This window comes from Meriones unguiculatus, chromosome 2 (assembly GCF_030254825.1).
Source record: "Meriones unguiculatus strain TT.TT164.6M chromosome 2, Bangor_MerUng_6.1, whole genome shotgun sequence".
In the NCBI taxonomy this organism is placed as follows: Eukaryota; Metazoa; Chordata; class Mammalia; order Rodentia; family Muridae; genus Meriones; species Meriones unguiculatus.
The window spans coordinates 30,987,392-31,007,822 of NC_083350.1; the positions used below are offsets into that span (position 1 = coordinate 30,987,392).

The 20,431-nt window shown below is 38.3% G+C and overlaps 1 protein-coding gene across 2 annotated transcripts in view; it reads right to left on the reverse strand.

Annotated features, from left to right (window-relative positions):
- Nucleotides 1-20,431, reverse strand: part of Slc12a2 (solute carrier family 12 member 2) — a 73,571-nt gene that overhangs the window by 40,399 nt on the left and 12,741 nt on the right. For both annotated transcript variants that reach the window (XM_021634120.2, XM_021634119.2), the window contains exons 2-11: nucleotides 15,051-15,170; nucleotides 14,023-14,098; nucleotides 13,362-13,457; nucleotides 12,064-12,203; nucleotides 11,334-11,444; nucleotides 10,107-10,215; nucleotides 7,877-8,004; nucleotides 7,700-7,784; nucleotides 6,025-6,176; nucleotides 1,022-1,129 (exon numbers count right to left, since the gene is read on the reverse strand). In XM_021634120.2, the coding sequence (XP_021489795.1) occupies nucleotides 1,022-1,129; nucleotides 6,025-6,176; nucleotides 7,700-7,784; nucleotides 7,877-8,004; nucleotides 10,107-10,215; nucleotides 11,334-11,444; nucleotides 12,064-12,203; nucleotides 13,362-13,457; nucleotides 14,023-14,098; nucleotides 15,051-15,170 (1,125 nt within the window). The remainder of the gene's footprint in view (nucleotides 1-1,021; nucleotides 1,130-6,024; nucleotides 6,177-7,699; nucleotides 7,785-7,876; nucleotides 8,005-10,106; nucleotides 10,216-11,333; nucleotides 11,445-12,063; nucleotides 12,204-13,361; nucleotides 13,458-14,022; nucleotides 14,099-15,050; nucleotides 15,171-20,431) is intronic.

Here is a 20,431-nt window from a genome sequence, read left to right on the forward strand (position 1 = left end):
AGACATGCAAATAGTTCAAATAGCAGAAGGCTAGTTGGTTTATAACACTGCTTAAGATTTTGTCTTTCCCCCAACCCAAGTTAAAACTCTACTTATGAAGACCAGAGAAGCACACATTCAAATAAAATACAATGAATAAAATAAAATGAAAACTGGAAGTTGGCAAATATGATAGTGTGCCTACAGCTTTAAGAAAACCAAGTCCAAATCTGAAACTTAAAAGTAGATTAAAAATTATAATATAAAGTTTAACCACTTTTTATCAAATCTTAATAGCTACTACCTTAAAAATTATAACCAACACCACTACTGTACTTGCTGGCTATAAATACAATATTAAGAACACTGGTAGAAAATCAACATTTATGTCACGCAGCAATTAAAAATGATTTAGTAAGTATTAAATAAATCAGTATTAGCTGCTTAATGATCACTGCAGGAAGCAGATTTCATTCTAGCTATCACTGCACCCACTATAATTAATATGAGCCACATAAAATATTTAAGTTGGCATCATGCTAACTGAAACAATTATTTACTACTTTTGCTTTGGAGTCTTATACTGCACTCCTATTACTGACAAGAATCCTGTACTTTTATGCTAAGTATGTCAAGAAGCAAAACCCACCCTTTTCACCTCTACACGCTTGTTTTCTCATCTTCAATTATGTATATCTGTCTGGAGTCATAGGTAGGCATGAGCCACCAGTATACTGGAAACTAAATTGAGATCCCCTACATGCCTGTACTGCTGAGGCATCTCTCCAGACGCATAACTCATCCTTTCTAAAAAGCCATTTCAAAGCATGTACCTTGACAGTGGGAAAATGCTAAATGTCTGTACAGATCTACATAGCATTTATATATATAAAATTTATACCAATTTTGATATATGTATACGCAAACATATCAAACAAATGAGGTTGATAAAGGTAACCTATCTGAACATAGCAACAATCCAAAATTTAAAATACTATGTTAATATTCCCTTCAATAAAAATTTTAATATGAAAATACTTACCTGAAATATTTTGGGAGCACTCACAAGAGACGCTAATGCTGATGAAAGTGTGGCTGAAAAGATACCTGCAGAGATTAACGGCGCAAATCCTGACACCATGCTCATCACCTTAAGGAAAACGGAATTGGAAAATACGTCATAAAAGTGATTTGAAAAAGAACAGAGTATTAAGTAGTCACAATTTTATGTCCCAATAATGAAAATGAACAGTAAAATCATCTGTTAATGATTTGGTAAATAATAGCAATGAGAAGTAAATTACAAATTGTTAAAACAGATTTACCACTAAAATATTCTTTTCTCTTATAAATTTTCAAATGCAGATTGCAGGATAAAAGAAAAAGAGGACAATGAACCATCAACTACCCATCACTAGGTTTCAACCAGATACCTTGGGCCAATCCTGCATCATTTTTGCAACAAATCCTATATTTTAAACTTTTTTTTTATTAATTACAGTTTATTCACTTTGTATCCCCCCTGTAGACCCCACCCTCCTTCTCCCCTCATGTTCCATCCCAAGTCTACTGACAGGGGAGGTCTTCCTCTCCCTCCCCCTAGTCCCAGTCTTCAGATCTCTTCAGGAGTGACTATACTGTCTTCCTCTGTGGCCTGGTAATGCTGCTCCTCTCTCAGGGGTAGGTGATCAAAGAGCAGGCCTTTCAGTTCATGTCAGAGACAGTCCCTGTTCCCATTGTTATGGAACCCACTTAGACACTGAACTGCCATGGGCTACATCTGTGCAGGGTTCTAGGTTATCTCCATGCATGGTCCTTGGTTGGAATATCAGTCTCAGAAAAGACCCCTGGGCCCAGATTTTTTGGTTCTGTTGCTCTCCTTGTGGAGCTCCTGTCCTCTCCAGGTTTTACTATCTCCCCCTTCTTTCCTAAGATTCCCTGAACTCTGCCCAAAGTTTGGCTGTAAGTCTCAACAGGTGCTTTGATACCCTGCAGGGTAGAGCCTTTCAGAGGCCCTCTGTGGTAGGCTCCTGTCCTGTTCCCTGTTTTCTCCCTGTTCTGATGTCTATCCTCTTTGCCTTTCTGAATGGGGATTGAGCATCTTAGCCAGAGTCCTCCTTCTTGATTAGTTTCTTTAGGTGTACCGATTTTAGTAGGTTTATCCTATATTATATATCTAATATCTACTTATGAGTGAGTATATGTCCTGTGTGTCTTTCTGCTTCTAGGATACCTCACTCAGGATGATCTTTTCCAGTTCCCACCATCTGCTTGCAAATTTCATGATTTCCTTTTTTTTTTTTTTTTTTTTATTGCTGAGTAATATTCCATTGTGTAGATGTAGCACAATTTCTGTATCCATTCCTCAGTTGAGGGCCATCTGGGTTGTTTCCAGATTCTGGCTATTACAAATAAGGCTGCTACAAACATGGTTGAGCAAATGTCCTTGCTGTTTACTTCAGTCTCTTTTGGATATATGCCTAAGAATGATATAGCTGGATATTGAGGGGGCGCTATTCCTAATTGTCTGAGAAAGCACCAGATTGATTTCCAAAGTGGTTGTACAAGTTTACATTCCCACCAGAAGTGGAGTAGGGTTCCCCTTTCTCCACATCCTCTCCAGCATGTATTGTCACATGAGTTTTGATCTTAGCCATTCTGATGGTTGTTAGGTGAAATCTCAAGGTCGTTTTAATTTGCATTTCCTTGATGACTGAGGATGTTGAGCATTTCTTTAAGTGTTTCTCTGCCATTCAACATTCCTCTATTGAGAATTCTCTGTTTAGCTCTGTACCCCATGTTTTTATTGGATTAATTGATTTGTTGCTGTTTAACTTCTTGAGTTCTTTATATATTTTGGATATTAGCTCTCTGTCAGATATAGGGTTGATGACGATCCTTTCCCAATCTGTAGGCTGCCGTTTTGTTTGGATGACAGTGTCCTTTGCTTTACAGACATTGAAAGAAAAATTCTCAACTTTATATGGAATAACAAGAAACCCAGAATTGCTAAAACAATCCTCTACAATAAAATATCTTCTGGAGGTATCTCCATCTCTGATTTCAAGCTGTACTAGAGAGCAACAGTTTTAAAAACTCCCTGGTACTGGCATAGAAACAGAATGGTGGATCAATGGAATCAAATAGAAGACCCAGAAATAAACCCACACACTTATGGACACCTGATTTTTGACAAAGATGCCAAAACCATTCAATGGAAAAAAGATAGCCTCTTCAACAAATGGTGCTGGTCTAATTGGATGTCTACATGTAGAAAAATGCAAATAGATCCATACTTATCACCCTGCATCAAACTAAAGTCCAAGTGGATCAAAGACCTCAACATAAAACCAGACACACTCAACCCATGCAGAAAAGTCTTGAACTCATTGGCACAGGAGACAACTTCCTGAAAAGAACACCAACAGCACAGGCTCTAAGGTCAACAATCAATAAATGGGATCTCATGAAACTGAAAAGCTTCTGTAAAGCAAATCGTAGATTTTTAATGCATAAAGGTTCAAAGGTTTGATAGGTATCTCTTAACAGGTAAAACTTTTTTTTTTTTTTCCAAACAGGTAAGAGTTTCGAAAACTATAGCTAAAGCCATTGGCCCAGCTTAATGATCTGGCCATTCCTTCAGAGTATCACATATCTAGTCAGCAATCAAACTGCCTCAGTTGCCCTCATTTTCTTGGTCATTTTAAAAAAGGTTTTGGGGTTTTTTTGCAAACCAGCTCTCAAAAATGATTGCCATATTTGGTTGACATAGTTTTTCAACCAATTAGTTGTTTTTTTTTTTTTTTTTTTTTTTTTTTCTGCCATTCTCTGCAATGCACTGACCACACTTCTCCATTCTGTAACCCATTCCTCTCAGCCTCAGACAGTAAGTCAGACTGGGGTTCAAGCTCTTGCCAAGGTGTACTACATTATGATAGTTTATCTTTACGGGGTTGATAGTGTACTGTGGACATGAAGTTTTTTTTTAAAGCACATAACAGTTAAATGTAAAAATACGTAAAGACAAAAGGTTATGGTAGAATTCTATTTTACTTCTAAATAATCTTGGCTATGAAAGGTTATAATGAAAACACAATTAGCCAAATGAAGTTAGGTAGTATGTACATTAAGTTCATTACATTGTGTTCCCCCGTCTGTGTTGTGTTTAAACACTTTCTGAGAATACACATGCATGTGTGTACTCCTCCAGACTCACGCAGGGAAACCTCAGGCTCGACTCTCTGGCTGCACTGTCCTCTGCACAAATCACATCAATGCCCTATGTTTAGTATCAGGAAATACTACATGAAAAGCCAACTAGATTTCTGGCTTTCCAGTTTAATATTTTTCCAAACCTCATCACTTTAATGTGAAGCAGGAGTAGAAAGAACATAGTGACACCGAATAAAATAGTGGTGACGCCACTGCTGTCCACAACATATAACAAGAGGACAGACACACACCAGCATAAACAGTGACCAACCTCAGGATAAAACAGAGGCTGTGTGAGAGATCAGCTATAAACAAAAGGCAGCTCCCACTTGGTTCATCATGCAATGCATAAGTCAAAGGTGTCACAGGATAGCAAAATAAATATAACAAGAGAAAACATATATAATTCTAAATTTAAAGACAGCATGATATCCCAAAATTTGTAACCAGCATGGGATCTCTACTCCTTTAAGCATGAAGTCATTTCTATGAAAAAGAGCATTATAAAGTGAGTCTTGTCTGGACTTTACAATAGGTATCTGTGGTGGTCTGAATGAAAATGGCCCCCACAGGTTCATAAATGTGCATGCTTAGTCCCCAGTTGATGAACTATTTGGAAGGATTAGAAGGTGTGTCCTTGATGGAAGAGGTGTGCTGCTGAGGTTGGGCTTTGAGGTTTCAAAAGCCCAGGCCAGGCATAGTGTCTGTTTGCCTGTCTGCCTGTATCTGAGGACCACCATGCTCTGCACCGCAATGACGAGGAACTAAGAATCTGAAGCTGTAAGCAAGCCCCCAGTTAAATGTTTTCCTTTACGAGCATTCTTGGTCATAGTGTCTCTTCAAAGCAACAGAACACTACGGCAGCATGTAACTTACAATGTTTACGTACATATTGTACCAACTATTCTCACTCTCTAAATAACACAGATTTCCTCCATCATGAGCATTTTGCATTTTTTCCCATGGCATTGTAAATTTTACTTATGCCTGTGATCCCAGCACTCAGAAGACAGAAGTAGGCAGATCTCTGTGAGCTCAAAGCCAGCCTGATCTACAAAGCAAGTCCATGATGACCAAGGCTACACAGAGAAACTGTCTCAAAAAACAAAAAAGTTTTACTTAAATTAAAATAGAGCTTTACTCAAATGAGTCCATACAAGATCATAAAGAACATAGCTTTTTATTTCTAGGAAACATAAAAATCTGACTAGCGTTCTCAGTACTGGAGAGAGGCCAATGTTTGTATCTTTTATTCATGATATCAATGTCAGAACTGGCATGAATCATTAGCTTAGCATGAATATTTTCATTGCTATAATTTTGCCTAATCTTGTGAGTAGAAAACACAAACTTGTATGACATAATTGACTCCAGCACTTACAATTAACACAAATAAATTGCTCGAAACTATACACTGAAAAATAAAATGCCATTAAAATTTTTATTCAAAAAGTTGTATTATGAAATATTTACAATTATAAATATTAAGTTCCAAAAATATTCAGATTCCCACTACTTTATTAATTATGTTTTACATACAAAATTTCCACATTTTCCTTTCTGAAGTATACCAGTAGCCGCATGTGTGCATGCTATGGACACTACTAGAAAAGCGTAACTCTTAAGGGCTTTGTTTTATTCATGAATAGTTTATTTACTCTTTCGTGGTTTTCCATTTGCCTAGTTAGTGGTAATACAGTTTAGTAGGAGGGGCAGGAAGTAACAACCGTCTTCCCTTCTAATGTACAGCTATGTTCTGAATTCATAGAGTTCACAGGGGTATGATCCCGAGATGAATACAAAACATCTATGTGCCATAAACTCAGTGCATACCTGAAAGTTGTTCATAAGTCCATAGGAGCAAGGATTGCTTTCACAATAGGAAAAATCAAAGTTTAATTTGCAGGCTGCAGAAGTACAGTTTGTTAGCTCTGTCGTAATGGTATCATTAACATTCCCAGTGGCATCCCGAACAACACAAGAACCTGAAGCACAAAGAACAATGTGAGTAACTCCTATCTGCTTCCTCTTAAAATTATACATCCATTCGTAAAGAAATCACAATCCTGTCTAGGTACACATTCATGACAGAATACACTGTGTTTACATATAGCCTTACTCTGATGGAAGTAAGAGAAGCTTTGGGGACACCAAAATTTAAATAATTAAACTAAACCTATAAAAAAAAAAAAAGTGTGTTTCCAGAAATGCTGGAAACACCCTGTATAAATATTTTTGTGATTGGATTGATTACAGAACACTTTGTTATTTTTTTCCTCCATCTTTCAACCATGTTGGCTAAATGTACCTGTGAGCTCTTACAGGACTGGAAAGAGAAAAGAGCCTTGTGATTCTAATCAGCTTGTAAGCAGCCATACTTTCATGGCTGGTGTCTGGGTTCTTTGTTTGGAGTCACTGCCTAGCCCAGGCTGTATACACTTTAAAGGGCAATTCCTGCTTCTGTCTCCTGAGCACCAGGATTCTCCACTGTGTCTGTGTGGTTGCACTGACATCTTGAGGTGCTTTGAACTACTTATATAACCACTGGTGCAGAGCTCTCTACTGGCCCGACTCCTGAATACCAGGAAGAAAAGGGCAGTCCCTCTGCTTCCTGAGTACAGATGGAATGAAGCGACATGAGGTCTAGCAGTACCACAGGGTCAGACCAAAGCAGAAATGTATAAGTGACAACAAATTATTTTAAAAGTTGGAATATAATCAATTATGCCATTAGTTAAATTAAAAATAAATTTTATTTTGCTAGGCTACATAGTATATAAGTATACTTCAACGCTTTAGAGAAACACACATTTTGTTAAATTAGTATGCTTATATACATATTTGTTTTCTCAAACCAATTTCAGAATTACATATTAAGAATAAAATAAATCCAAAATCATTTTTAAAAGGCAATATGGACCATCATGGTACTGCTAGCATTTCTAACTTTTGTTCAAATTTCAAAATTACCTAAGAAATAGCTATAAAATTTGGAAATAGAGTTCTGTTGCTACTTCTGAAGAAAATAATGAAAAAAAAATATGGTAAAATTACAGTATTCTTACTAGGTATGCATGGAAACCTCTTCTTGTGACATTAATAAATTCAGAGTTTAAAATTTGGTGTGAGAATAAATAGGTGCATGGACAATAGTGTGTGAGGGATTGCCTGGGCCTCCCAATTCTTTAAAACTTTAATATTAAAGCATAAAGTTTACTTCCACATGAAAATATATCTCAAATGTCTAAATAAAATGTGAGTTTGCAGATAAAACTTTACATAGATTTCTGATTCACTATAATGATTAAATTCTCAGCAAAGCATTTGGTGGTTTTCTGTCTCTGTAAGTCACTCCCAGTTTTCCTTCCTGGATTAAAACAGGCAAACTGCTCTGTGCCTTCTTACCAAAAATATGTTGGAATGTTAAAGGCAGAAAATGCCACAATAATATTTATACTACGAACATCACAAAATCTCTGAGACACACAAAGAAACGAAAGCTATTTACCTACAGACACTGCAATTCCTATGTAAACCACTGTAGTAATCAAAATGGCTAAGAGTGTTCCTTTGGGAATGGCTGATTGAGGATCCTAGAAGACAAGATTTTGTTTTAGTCTATCTTTAGAGTTGGATGCACGTGCAGCATTTTTAATGTGTCAGTAACTGATACAGGAATACTTACTGCGAGGTCACCCGAGATATTTGCCCCGGCTAGGATACCAGTTGCAGCAGGGAAAAAGATGGCAAACACAGAGAAGAAAGTCTCTTCCCCTCGGAAATCCGGCCCAAAGTTCTCATTAAATATTTCAGCTAGAGGACAAAACATTTTGGCAATTACTGGACAGCAAATAAGACCAAAATAATATAAGTTAATAGTAATCAGACTATATGGTCTCCACCCAACTGGTCACTCTTATTTAATTCTAGTTCAATATCAGTGCTGCTCTTTTCTGGAATGAAGAAATATAGTTCATGATCAAATTAGTGATCTGTTATGTCCTACTTTTTGGTTCTTAACAGTGATTGTTTAAGAACCTCCAAACTTAATTGTTATCACTAATGCAAACAAAAATCACAAGTATTGATTACTGCCCCACTTTCCCCCAAATTAAAAACAAAAATAAACAAACAAAAACCCTCAAGAAAGGATTAAGGAAATAATAGGAAACACACTAATCTGAAACCAGCCCGTGGTGCCATGCCTGGGCTGGTAGTTCTGGGTTCTATTAGAAAGCAGGGTGAGAAAGCCATGGGGACTAAGCCAGTAAGCAGCACCCTTCAATGGCCTGTGCATCAGCTCCTGCCTCCAGGTTCCTGCCCTGTCTGAGTTCCTGTCCTGACTTCCTTCAGTGAGCAACAGTGATCTGGTACCAAATAAACCCTTTTCTTCCCAAGTTGCTTCTGGTCATGTTGTTTCACTACAGCAATAGTAACTGTAAGAGAACCACCTAATGGTTTTCAGGTTTCCCAAAGACCATCCTGGATGGTGCTTGCAAACACAGTCCCTGGATCTCCTCTCTTCTCATTCTTCCTTCTCTCACCTCTTCTCCTTTATTCTTCTCAGCCTCAGACTGATCGTACTACTAAATGAAAGGTCCATTTTTCCTTCTATTCACAGTACCATGTGATGTTCTGTCACCACTTACAGCACAGGGACTTGTAAGCCAAATAAACCCTTTCTTCTCCAACTTGCTTCTTGATCATGTGTTCCATTATAGCAAGAGAAATTCTAACTAAGAGGGGTAGAAGGAGGAATAGATACAGCCATCACTGAGTCGAGCAGAACATCAGTCTCACAGGCAACAAGGAAAGCCTTTCAAAAAGGAGAAGAATGTGACTAAGGAAGAAGACAAAACAATGTATGCCGTTCTGTCATTGTGACTAGACAGAAGCCCCTGGCAACTTCCCAGCACAAGAGACTCTTAGTCATCACCTTAACAAAGAGATAAAAATTAATAACATCATAGTGGTGACAGCTCAGATCACTGGGAACCCCTATTCTGGGTGCTGAGGACACATCACTTATCTTGCTGATGTAAACAACCCACCTGGAGAGATGACCCACACATACATAGAAACAAGTAAGTATCTATATTCTTGAAAACTGTCAGCGTCACAGAAGACAAAAAAGCCTAATGAGACTGAAGAGGACATAATGAGTCTGAGTCGTGGCTCTGTTTTGTTTTAAAAAGGAAAGAAAAGTGAACAACTTGATGCAACTGACCCTGAGCAGGGAAATCAGCAGTTGCCATTAGGATGCCCTCGAAGACCTGAAATATCTTGCATCTGCGCATCATACCAAAGACAAATTCCCTGAACTGTCCATTTCCTGAGCAGACAGGAGCTCAAGTATTTAGAGGTAGAAAGTCATAATTTTTGTGACTTCTATCTGCTTTCATGGTCCAAAGCACTTTTCAACTGTTATGTCCAAAAAGTTGCAAGCCAAGTAGCACTTTGGTTAATGATGGGCAGTATACATAGTGAATTCTGTAAGTTTATTCAGTCTGGTAAGATCATAGACATAGCAGTTTCAGTAAATAAACCCTAAGGTGTTTGTGTAATACTAAGAGCACCTAAAGGCACGTTTCTCACATTCCCATCACCTTCCCATCACCAAGAAACACACAACTGGACATATAATGAGAGCCACGTTGCACCTTCTCCTTAGTAACACTAGCTTCTTTACATTCTGCCACCGGTGGGTGCTAACACCGAAACACAAAAGATGGAAATGAAAGCAACTTTACTCTAGTTGTACAGCCTACATAAAGGGGGCCAAAACTGAATTAAGAATTAGTGTGAATCACCAACCAAATTTAATTACAGTACAAAATACCTAAAATGTACTAAATTTAGTTAACAGCAGAATGTTGTAATTTGCACTTAAGAAAGTATTCCATCTTTTTACTTACATTTGTAGCCAAAGAAACCCTTGGGCTTCTTGCTCTCCAGTGAGATAAATGTTCCTATGACGAAGTCGGCGATGGCCAGGAGAAGAATCACCAGCAGGACAATCTGAGCCTGCAGTTTTAAATACTAGAAATTACAACCTTGCCTGCTGTACTCACTCCTATGACACAGATACTTTCTCTTATTTTGCCTTTCTGCCAAATGTCTTGAAGAATGTGAAGCATTCAGTAGGTAGTCAATAAATGCTGTTACATGGATCACGCTCTTAAAGAACAGTGTCTTAAAACCAGGCACAGTGTCATGAGCCCAGAGCAGAAGGATGACAAGTCTCAGACTAGTCGGCGCTCTGAGCTAGCTAGAAAACTGAGAATGTTCAATTATGGACAAAATCAAGCCACACAGGTTTTTCATTCTGTACAACTATCCCCACCACCCCACTAAGAGTAGCATCTGACAAGGAGAATATGTCTGACAGCAACACAAGTTTCACATCAGGTCCAAACATAATGCTGTATCTGTCTGCAACTGTTCTAGGAAAGAAGGAAAAACAGAAAGAAGTGGCAAGTGAGGAACTGAAGGATCCATGACACTGAAAGGGGAGAAAGCCTGAGCACCATCAACAATCAATTTTTCTCCAATGTTAGCTTCTCAAAAAAAAAAAAAGTGGTAAATACTGTGTCATCTGTGCAAACAAAACTTAGAAAGCATTTTGAAGTATGATTACTATGGGGAGGGAAGCCACGTGTGCCACAGTGCATGTGTGGAGCTCAGAGGAAACTTTAGGAATTGGATCTCTCTCTTTCCACCTTTCTGTGGCATCCAGGAAAGCAAATCAGACCACAGGGCCTCTAAAGCAAGCACCTCAATCCAGTAAGAACTTCCTATACATTAACTGTGGCCCAAGTAGCATGAAATTATAATCTTTTCAATAAAGTCAATTTGTTACATATATAAATAAATGAAGGGCTGGCATACACTTGGCGATAGGCATAATGCCTACCACACGAGGGCCCTTGGGCTCAAATCTTAAGTACTCAAAACAAGCATACAAATGAGGAAAGGGATGTTTAACTGGATTCAGAATGTATTACCTCCAAATATGTCATTTTAAACTTCATAAACGTCTATAAAAATGGTCACTTTTTCCACCTGATTCTGAAAATATCGGTTTGAGCTTCCTGTAACACTAAGTGTGTGGACGAAGGGATACAGAAGCTCTGTCACGTTACCTTTGCTTCCCACTCCATCCCAGCTACGGAGATCCCCAGAAGAATCACCACCGTAATGGCTCCAATAATTCTGATGTCATTGATTTCATCTATCATAAGTATGGAATGCTCCTACAAAAGAGAAATATAATGAACACTTCCTTACATATCAACCCTGCACCAGTGCTTATTAAGGGAATGGACAGAAGTATGCCTGCATTCCCAGTACTTGGAAGTCAGAGGCAGGACTAAGGCTAGCCTGGTTTATACTGCAAGTTCCTAGACAGCCACATTGCAAGACCCTGTCTCAAAATCAAGAAAAGAAAAGAAAATAATAATTTTAGTTGTCATTCAGTTATCTTTTCTATCTAATGTCTCATTAAATTACTAATAAATTATTAATACTGGTATATCTGATATGGACCTAATAAATCAAAAAAGGAATTACTAACCAAGAAAATTATAATCTGACTGGTATGTTTGGGTTTTATAAAGTAGCATAACAGAAGTGTATTTCTGGGTTTGGTGGGACTAGTGAACTCATGCTTTACTGGTCTTTTACGATACAAGAGGAATAAAGAATAAATTCATGTTTTTGTCAAAATCATACTGTTCCTATAAGCAAAATTACTTATAAAAGTCAATAATGTAAATAGTATTTTTTAAAGCTCACATATGGGTTAAGATGTGTGCATGTGTGTGTATCCTCTCAGTGAAGATACGGCAAATGAATGACTTAAGGTCCAGTTACCTTAAGCAGTTCCACCACCGTTTCTGCAAATCCAACAACATACATAGCAACTGCCACTGCATTGGCAAAAGCAAAGATCAAGCCAATTGCACCACCAAATTCTGGCCCTAGACTTCTGGAGATCAAATAATACGCTCCTCCTAAAAGAGAATGAAAACGAGTTAGGGTTGTGACGCCGACAATCCTTTTAGTTAGACCAAGCAATTCACAAAGCAGATTCAGCCAAGTAGGTGAATGCGTTTCCATAAGAACGCCCCAGAAGACTGGTATCGGAGATGCTCATGTTCGCGGGAAGCATTGCGGTGAAAACTGCCTTAATGAAACAGACACTTCCGAGCTGCCTTTTGTACCTGTGTAGGTATTTCATTGACCTGAGGTCACAACTTGAAGAAACTTCCGCATCGCAGCGAAGAACTACAGCGGACCTTGCCTGGTGATAGTAGTGATCCATGGTTAAACAATGTGTTAAAACAATAGACTTGATAACCAGTGATAAACTGATTTTACCAATATAGTATTTTTTGTCACATGTGGGAAAATGCTGTATTCCTCAATTTCAGTGTTTTGGCTTTACTGATACATAAATGAGGAGGCTTCCAATTATTTCAAAAAAATTGTTTTTAGACATTTGAGATGAAGCAGTACAATCGTTATCCAGTTTAAATTTTGCTAAAACATGAATATAACTGTTTCATTTTTAGTAACATTAGTCATACAAATAATAAAAGTAGCAAACAGCAATGTTGCATTCATCAAGAAAATGTATGCCAAAACCATGGCAGCACTCCCAGAACTAAGGTCTGGAACAATGGCTACTATTACTATATGATCTTAAGCCCTAAGAAAATTGGACTTAGCCTGACACTGTTACAAACCTAGCATCTGCTACCAGGGGCTCAACAATTACCTGACTGATGACGTACAAGTCAAATATACTTCACCTAACCGATACAATAGGCAAGTTCATATTAATGAACAGATGTAAGCTCAACAACTAGAATTTACAATATTCATCTTTTTAAAAGTTGCCGTGACTGTTGTCTACTGTAGTCTGTATTCAACTGAAGACAGGAAAAGGCTGGTCTGTGCAATGCAAGAATGCAGGGCAGAGTGACAGGGCTGCGAAGCAATAAATATTATCTAAGCGCAAGATCAACAGCACTCAAGCAAAGTGCCAAGGACAAGCTCTAGAGAACCAGATGATTTGCAGACACAGGATTCTGGGCACTGAAGAAGATGCAGGAACTTAAGAAGCATGAATGTATCTTCCAGGTAGGGCCTGTGCCAGCTGGGCTCACCTCCTCTTACGAAACCATTGGTAGCTATTGCTGAAGTAGACAATCCTGTGATGGTTGTCACGACAGTGGCCATTATTATTACCAGGACGGAGAGACCTTTAAAGGAGGAAAAAGAAACTAAGAACCTCATACAAACTTGTCATTACCTAGAACTGGCTGGCTAAGCACTGCACTAACATTATAGACAGTGGTGTTTGGAGTGAGAATGGCCCCCAGAGGCTCACGTATCTAAATGTTTGGTTTCTAGTTAGTGGACTTCTGAGGAAGGGTTACGAGGTATAGGCTTGTTGGAGGAAGTGTGTCACTGGGGGTGGGCTTTGAGGGTTCAAAAACCTACGGCAGATCAAGTCTCCCTCTCTCTGCCTTTTGCTTGTGGATCAGATGTGAGCTCAGCTGTTGCTTCCATGTCACGCCTATATGCTTGCTGCCATGCTCAGGGGCTCACCCTCTGAAACTACAAGCAAGCCCTCAACTAAAAGTGTTCTTTTATAAGCTGTCTTGGTCATGGTGTTTCCTCATAAAAACAGACAACTAAGACATAGGCTGTAAACTACCTAATTCTAATCTCATTCTTAAGAAAGGAAATCAAAATTATGAAAGTCAATTATGGTAGCAATCTACATAAAGGCAACACAGCTCGGTCAGCAATTGTAGACCTTACCTATCCCAGCTTGACCCACAATCCACGACAATCTAATGAAGAGCATCACACCCCAAATGTTTAACATACAGCGTACCTGGGAGAAAGAGACCACAAGTCAGACAAAGAAATGTAATTAAAACATGATTTAACAATAGATACTCAACAAGTAAAACGATAAGATGCACTTAAAACCACAGAGGAGTTCTGAAATCAAACTGTTTCCTAAAGTTTGTCAAAGCAGCTTACTGAGAGCTTACTGTTAGCCAACGTAAGTACAATGTAAGTGTGTTTACAAATAAATGTGCTCACCACAAGGGTCGGAACACCACAGAAGACTAGTCTTAAGACTTCAACTCTGTTTCTGCTTTGTGTGTTTTCAAGACAGGATTTTTCTGTGGCTGTCCTAGAATTCACTATGGAGACCAGACTAGCCTTGAACTCAGATATCTGTCTGCCTCTGCCTCCAGAGTGCTGAGATTAAAGGCCTGTGCCACTACACTTGGATAAGACTTTAGCAATTTGCCTTTATCACCTAAGTTTTACATATACATTCCTAACATGTTATGAATGGTTAAGGCAGAGTTAAATATTGCATGTACACCAACATAAATGTCAATGGATTACATTTTTCAAAATTTTAAACTGAGTATGATACTCCCACAACTTGGACATATATTAACTTTTTTATTCTGTGTTCCTATTTGTGTATTATACAACTGATTAAGAAGCAAAACAATGACCGCACGTTTGAGGCTACCACAGTGTACATTTCAAGTTCTAGGCCAACCTGGGGTGTATATATATATATAGTAAGACCCACTCTACCAAAAATAAAAATGTGAGTTTCTAATTTTATCCAGATGATATATATAATTAATAAACATTTCTCCCCTAAAGACAAAAGAAACAAAAGGCCTTAACTGGGCCTCTCATAGTACTCACGAACAAATAGCTAAAGTAAAAAAATAATAATCCTCCTAAGAATATCAGCTAAGTTTTCTAACCAACAGAAAGACTGTAACCAAATGGAACCTATGCATACATACTAATACACCCTTGATCCAGCCAAACTTTACAACTCCTTTACTTTCAGCAGCGTATGTGACCACAGCATCTCTGGTGGGAGTGCTTTCTTCTCCATTTGCAAAGCCATCCTCAAATGGTTCCTGATTACAGAAAGAAATATGAATTCAGATTAAAACTTAGATACAATTTTGAATCACCTGATAAAAACAAACATGACTAAACAAGGTTAAGCACACTTAGGATAACATAAGAAAAACTTCCGAGAATGAAACGTGGTAACTACATGGTTTGTTTCCCATCCAGGCTCATGAATTCATTGTCTGGTACCCAGTGTCGTGCTCCTGGAGAGGTGGAGCCATAAAGAGAGGAGGCCTCGTTTAAGGTCCCTACATCACAGGGGGCTACCCTGTGAGCATGTGTGTCCTGGATTGGGGTGGTGTAGTACTCACACTTGCACACACACCTGATGCTCTACTGCCCTATAAGGCGACACAGACAAGGAAGCCCTTACCAAATGTGCTGTCAGGGCTTCAGCACTCATAACTGAGGGCCAAATGGCTTGGCTCAAGCATTTCAATATAATAATAACAACAGGATTCTCAACAGTTTATCTTAGAAAAATCAAAGCAATAAAGTAAAAGGAAACATGAAACTTAAGTGTTACTATGACGTAAACCCATTTTAATGTTTCCAATTTTAAAAAACGGGCCTAGTGGCAGAAATCAATATTCCTGGCACTCAAGAAAGCAGAGTAGATGATTGTCTGAGTTCAAAATCTGGACCCCAGCCTAAGCTACATGGAACATCACAATAACGAATACTTTTATATTTTAGTGGTACCTGGAGTATGCAGTGACTGCTGACTACTTGCTGATAGGCCTATGGTGGGATTGACATGTAAGCCCAACACTTCAAGGACAGCCTGTCCCAGTTTGAGAAAATCTCATTCTCTCATCATCTTTGTGTGTGTGTGTGAGAGAGAGAGAGAGAGAGAGAGAGAGAGAGAGAGAGAGAGAGAGAGCGCACCAGGCCTCTGGTTTTTTTGAGAGAATTTCTCTGTGTAGCCTTGGCTCTCCTGGGCTTTGTAGATGAGGCTGGCCTCAAACTCACAGAAATCCACCTGCCTGTCAGTTCCCAAGTGCTGGGATTAAAGGCATGTGCCACCACAACCGACACAGAGCTCTTTAGCACAAACTTATATCATCTAGCTGCCACACCCTTTCCTACATCTGAAATATCAACATTAATAATGTTTTTTGGGGGGAGGTGTTTTTTTGGTTTCAAAACAAGGTTTCTCTGTATAGCCCTGACTGTCCTTGATCTAGACCAGGCTGACCTTGAACTCAGAGATCTGTCTGCCTTTGTCTCCTGAGTGCTGGGATTAGAAGCCTGCACCATCATCTCCCTGTTTAAAATTCTTCCACACAACCAATACAGAAGATCCTCAAGATTCCTAAGAGTCCTTGAGAACTTCACCCCCACACTGACCCTACGTGCTCTTCGTCATCAGTCTGCTGACTTTTCACAGATCACACAGTGTGGACTCACTATTGGCCATTGTTTCTTATGTAAAGTTTCCTATCTAATTCTGTAGCTCTTAGGTTTTTATTCTCTACCTCCTTTCTCAGTGATTCCACCTGTTCAGTCCTTATTGGAATACAAGTCCTAACATAGGCAAACTAGTATTACAAAGACTTAACAGAAGCATGAGGGTGAGAAGGAAATGGTTTGGAAGATAGGTGCCAAGTCTAAAGTTACAACCTTCACACCATCATCCTGACGCTTAATTCATATTCAACACCAGAGAACAAAACATAATACAGTTATTACTTTGAGTATTGGTTATTTTTCTAAGTACAAAATCCAATTTTTAAACCTGATTTTAGTACTTCAACATAATTAAGTGAATTCTGAATACAATGATTACAAGAAATGAGTTATAGAAAGCTTTCTGTAGCCAGGCAGTGGTGGCTTACACCTTGAATCTCAAGAGGCAGAGGCAGGAGAATCTCTGTGAGATCAAGGCCAGCCTGGTCTACAGAGGGAGTTCCAGAAGAGCCAGGGCTATATAGAGAAGCCCCATCTCGAAAAACCAAACACAGCAAGAAGAGAAGCGTGTGTATGTTATGTGTAACCACAAAGGCAAATCTACACACTCATACAATCTTCCCTTGCCTCTAGCCTATTATTATTCTTCTCCCTACATAGAAGCTGGTGCAAATATGGCAACTAGTTAGTGGACATTAACCTTAATAAAATGGGTAGAAATGGCAGTGCGTCATAATCACAATCCTAGTTAGAATCTCCTGCTGTTAAGTTCTTCCCAGACAGCAGAGGATCAATGTTGATTCTAAACAGAAAAAAGAAACTCTTACTCCAGATTTCACCAACTCCCTTAGCTGTTCAATTATTCAAACAGAGCTGCAAGAAGAAAAAGCCTGCCTATCAATTTATTAACTTTTAGGCAAAAAGTTCTTAGTTTTCAATCTGAAATATAAAGTCTATAATATACACAGAAAAGGCATCTCTTTCCATCTCTCTTACAAGAAAACTGAATATGTATGTCCCTAATCAGCTACTTTTCCCAATGCTAAATAGCAATGTGGGTGTCTTTTGAACAATGCAAAAGTATGCAGGCATCCTAAACTTTTTGCTGTGGGTGCTTGTCAGAATTTCACATCAAAGCTGAAGATCTAACAATTATGCTAGTTTCTACCATAGTATGAACACTTGTTCAGGAAACAAGTACTGTCTAGCTTCTATGAAATATTAAGTTAGAAAACTAATGGTGTTGATCACGGACAAAAAATATTACCTTCCTAATCATCCTATAGCAACTTTACTTTTAAAATTTTTAGTCATTAATCTCCAAAATACAACTAAAGCCAGATGCAATGGTGCATACCTACACTCTCAGAACTCATGAGGCTGTAGGGGAAGGCTGCCATGAGTTTGAAGCATAGACTGCACAGTGAACTAGAGGCCAACCAAGGCTAAGATAGACCCAAAACCAACCAAAGAAACAAACATCAAAAGTTCATCAAATAAGGGTGCTATTTGTGGCTGAATTAAAAGACTGAAGTGTAATGACATTGAGTTAGAACTAAATTAATTTCCTGAAATAAAAGAAAACCAGCACTTATTTTGTTAATGTTAGTTATGTTGGTAACTCAAGGCTCTACTACTGAGCTGTATCGTCAGCTTTGATTTGTTTGCTTAATACATGAGCTTCCAAGGAATAAAGAAATCCTATCTATCCCCTCTATATACCTGAAAAAAATTACATAATGACCTCCTAAGTATAAAAGTTCAAATATGAACTATAAGTTAGGCCAAGACAAGGTACAAAATGATGCAAGATACAAAAATGATAGTCTTTAATATTTACTATCTTTTCTGCAATAGGTGGGAAGATAAAAATGATTGACGGCATATTAATGAGGTAGATAAAATTAATTTAGTATTATTCTAGGAAACAAAGCTTTCAAAAAGTAGCACTGTGATTCTGAATTTGGGGTTACAGTAAAAATAAACTCAGAAGAGGTGAAGAAACAGGAAAGATGGAAGACATAGGTAACTTAAACCTAACTGGAAGAATCTCTCATGAAACAAACAGACCTACCAGTGAATCATATTACACTAAACAAGAATGTGCGGGCATGCCTGGGCTAAAAAGTAAGGTTCTGTTTAAAGGAAAATTAGAAAAAAGACACAAATAGCATGTGTAGAACGAGGGGGCCAGGAAACAAGAGAGTCTATCAGGCAGCTTAAAAAAGAGGGGCCAGGGATAAACGGTCACCGGGTGAATGTATGGAAGCAAATTAAGAGAAACATACAGAGAAAACAGGCATATGAGTGAAGAACCCTAGCTCCCATGGTTGTTATTTCTTTGCAGAAAGTAGAAAAAGGACGAATTTCTTTATAGACTGGGTGTTTTGTTTGCTTTTTGTTTGTTTTGTTTTCTAATAGACTCAAAGCTCCCCTTCAACCATGGCCAAAAGTCAGAGGACACACTGGGGTGTGTATCTGGGTGCTGGTCTTTGCCTTCTGACTCGTGTGGCACAGGGCTTCTTTGTTTACTGCGGCACAGGACAGGTTAAGTGGCTCAGAAGCCTCCAGGAGTTTGTCTCTGCCTCCCATCTAAGCTGGGAACACTGGTGTCACAGACATGTCACCATGCCTGGTTCGTACAGGGGCTCAGGTTTCAAGTTCAAGCGGTGAGATACCTACCAAGCCATCTTCTAAGCCCCCAAGTTGAATTTTCAAAAATGCTTTAAATATAAATACATTTTAGACTTCTTCCTGGATGCATACATCTTAGAAACAAAAACTATACTTCCAATACTAACTTGTCTTTTGTTTTACCAATTTATCAGATTTTAATTCTATTGGCTCTGAAAGAAAATATTCCTTATTAGATACCACTTGCCATAATTATTTTTTTCATCATATAATGAAAAAATGCCCCAATCTACGGTATATCACACAGTATTTACCACACAGTATTCACAGAATATACAGCAAGAAGTTCCCACAGATTAAGCTAATTCTACCTAATACTGAACTATCATTCAGCATTTTAGAGACAACTTACAATTAAACAAGATCCTTAAAAAAAAAAAAAAAAAACAACTATTGAATAAAACTATGCCTAAAGACAAATATTTGCCTAAGGGTTGTTTACCCCCTTTAATTACAATTAAAAGCCTTAACACAGCTTTGACTAGATCATACTATAGGGAGGGCTATCTTATATGCATGGCATTATTAATGTGTGCCCACAAATCTATACACCACTGAACTCCTTCCCTGTCTGTTTTTTGAGTCAAAGTGTCATGCAGGTCAGATGGGCCTTGGGTTCCTTCTGCCCCAGCCTCTGCAGTACAGGAATTAGAGGCCTACAGCACCATGCTTGGCTACTTCTTCAATGCTTGAAGTACTTCTGCGGACCTCCCAGTTATAAAGGCCAAAACGTTTTCTCAAGCGCACAACAGGATAAGACAATCGTTACGTCAACTCTGGACAAAGATATTAATATCAAGGAATGATGACTGGGTAGCCACCAGGAATGATTTTGGATTCCTAAGAGAGGGTCTGACTAGGTGGTTCAGGATGGTCTCAAACTCCTTATACTACAGCCTCTCACATACAAAATTATAGAAATGTGCCACCATATTTAACATTATTAAAGTAAACTTCGAGCAATATTTATCAACATTGTGAGCTTTTTTAGCTTCTTGTAAAAAGTATCTTTACTTGGTACTTTTTGGCATAACAGGCAAAGAAAATAAACTATAAGCTTTTAACCTGTGAGAAAGGTGTCTGGGTTAACTCAGATATATAAATATTCTTTCTGAAGTCTAAAATTTCCTTTTTTTTTTCTTTTCTTCTTCTTCTTCTT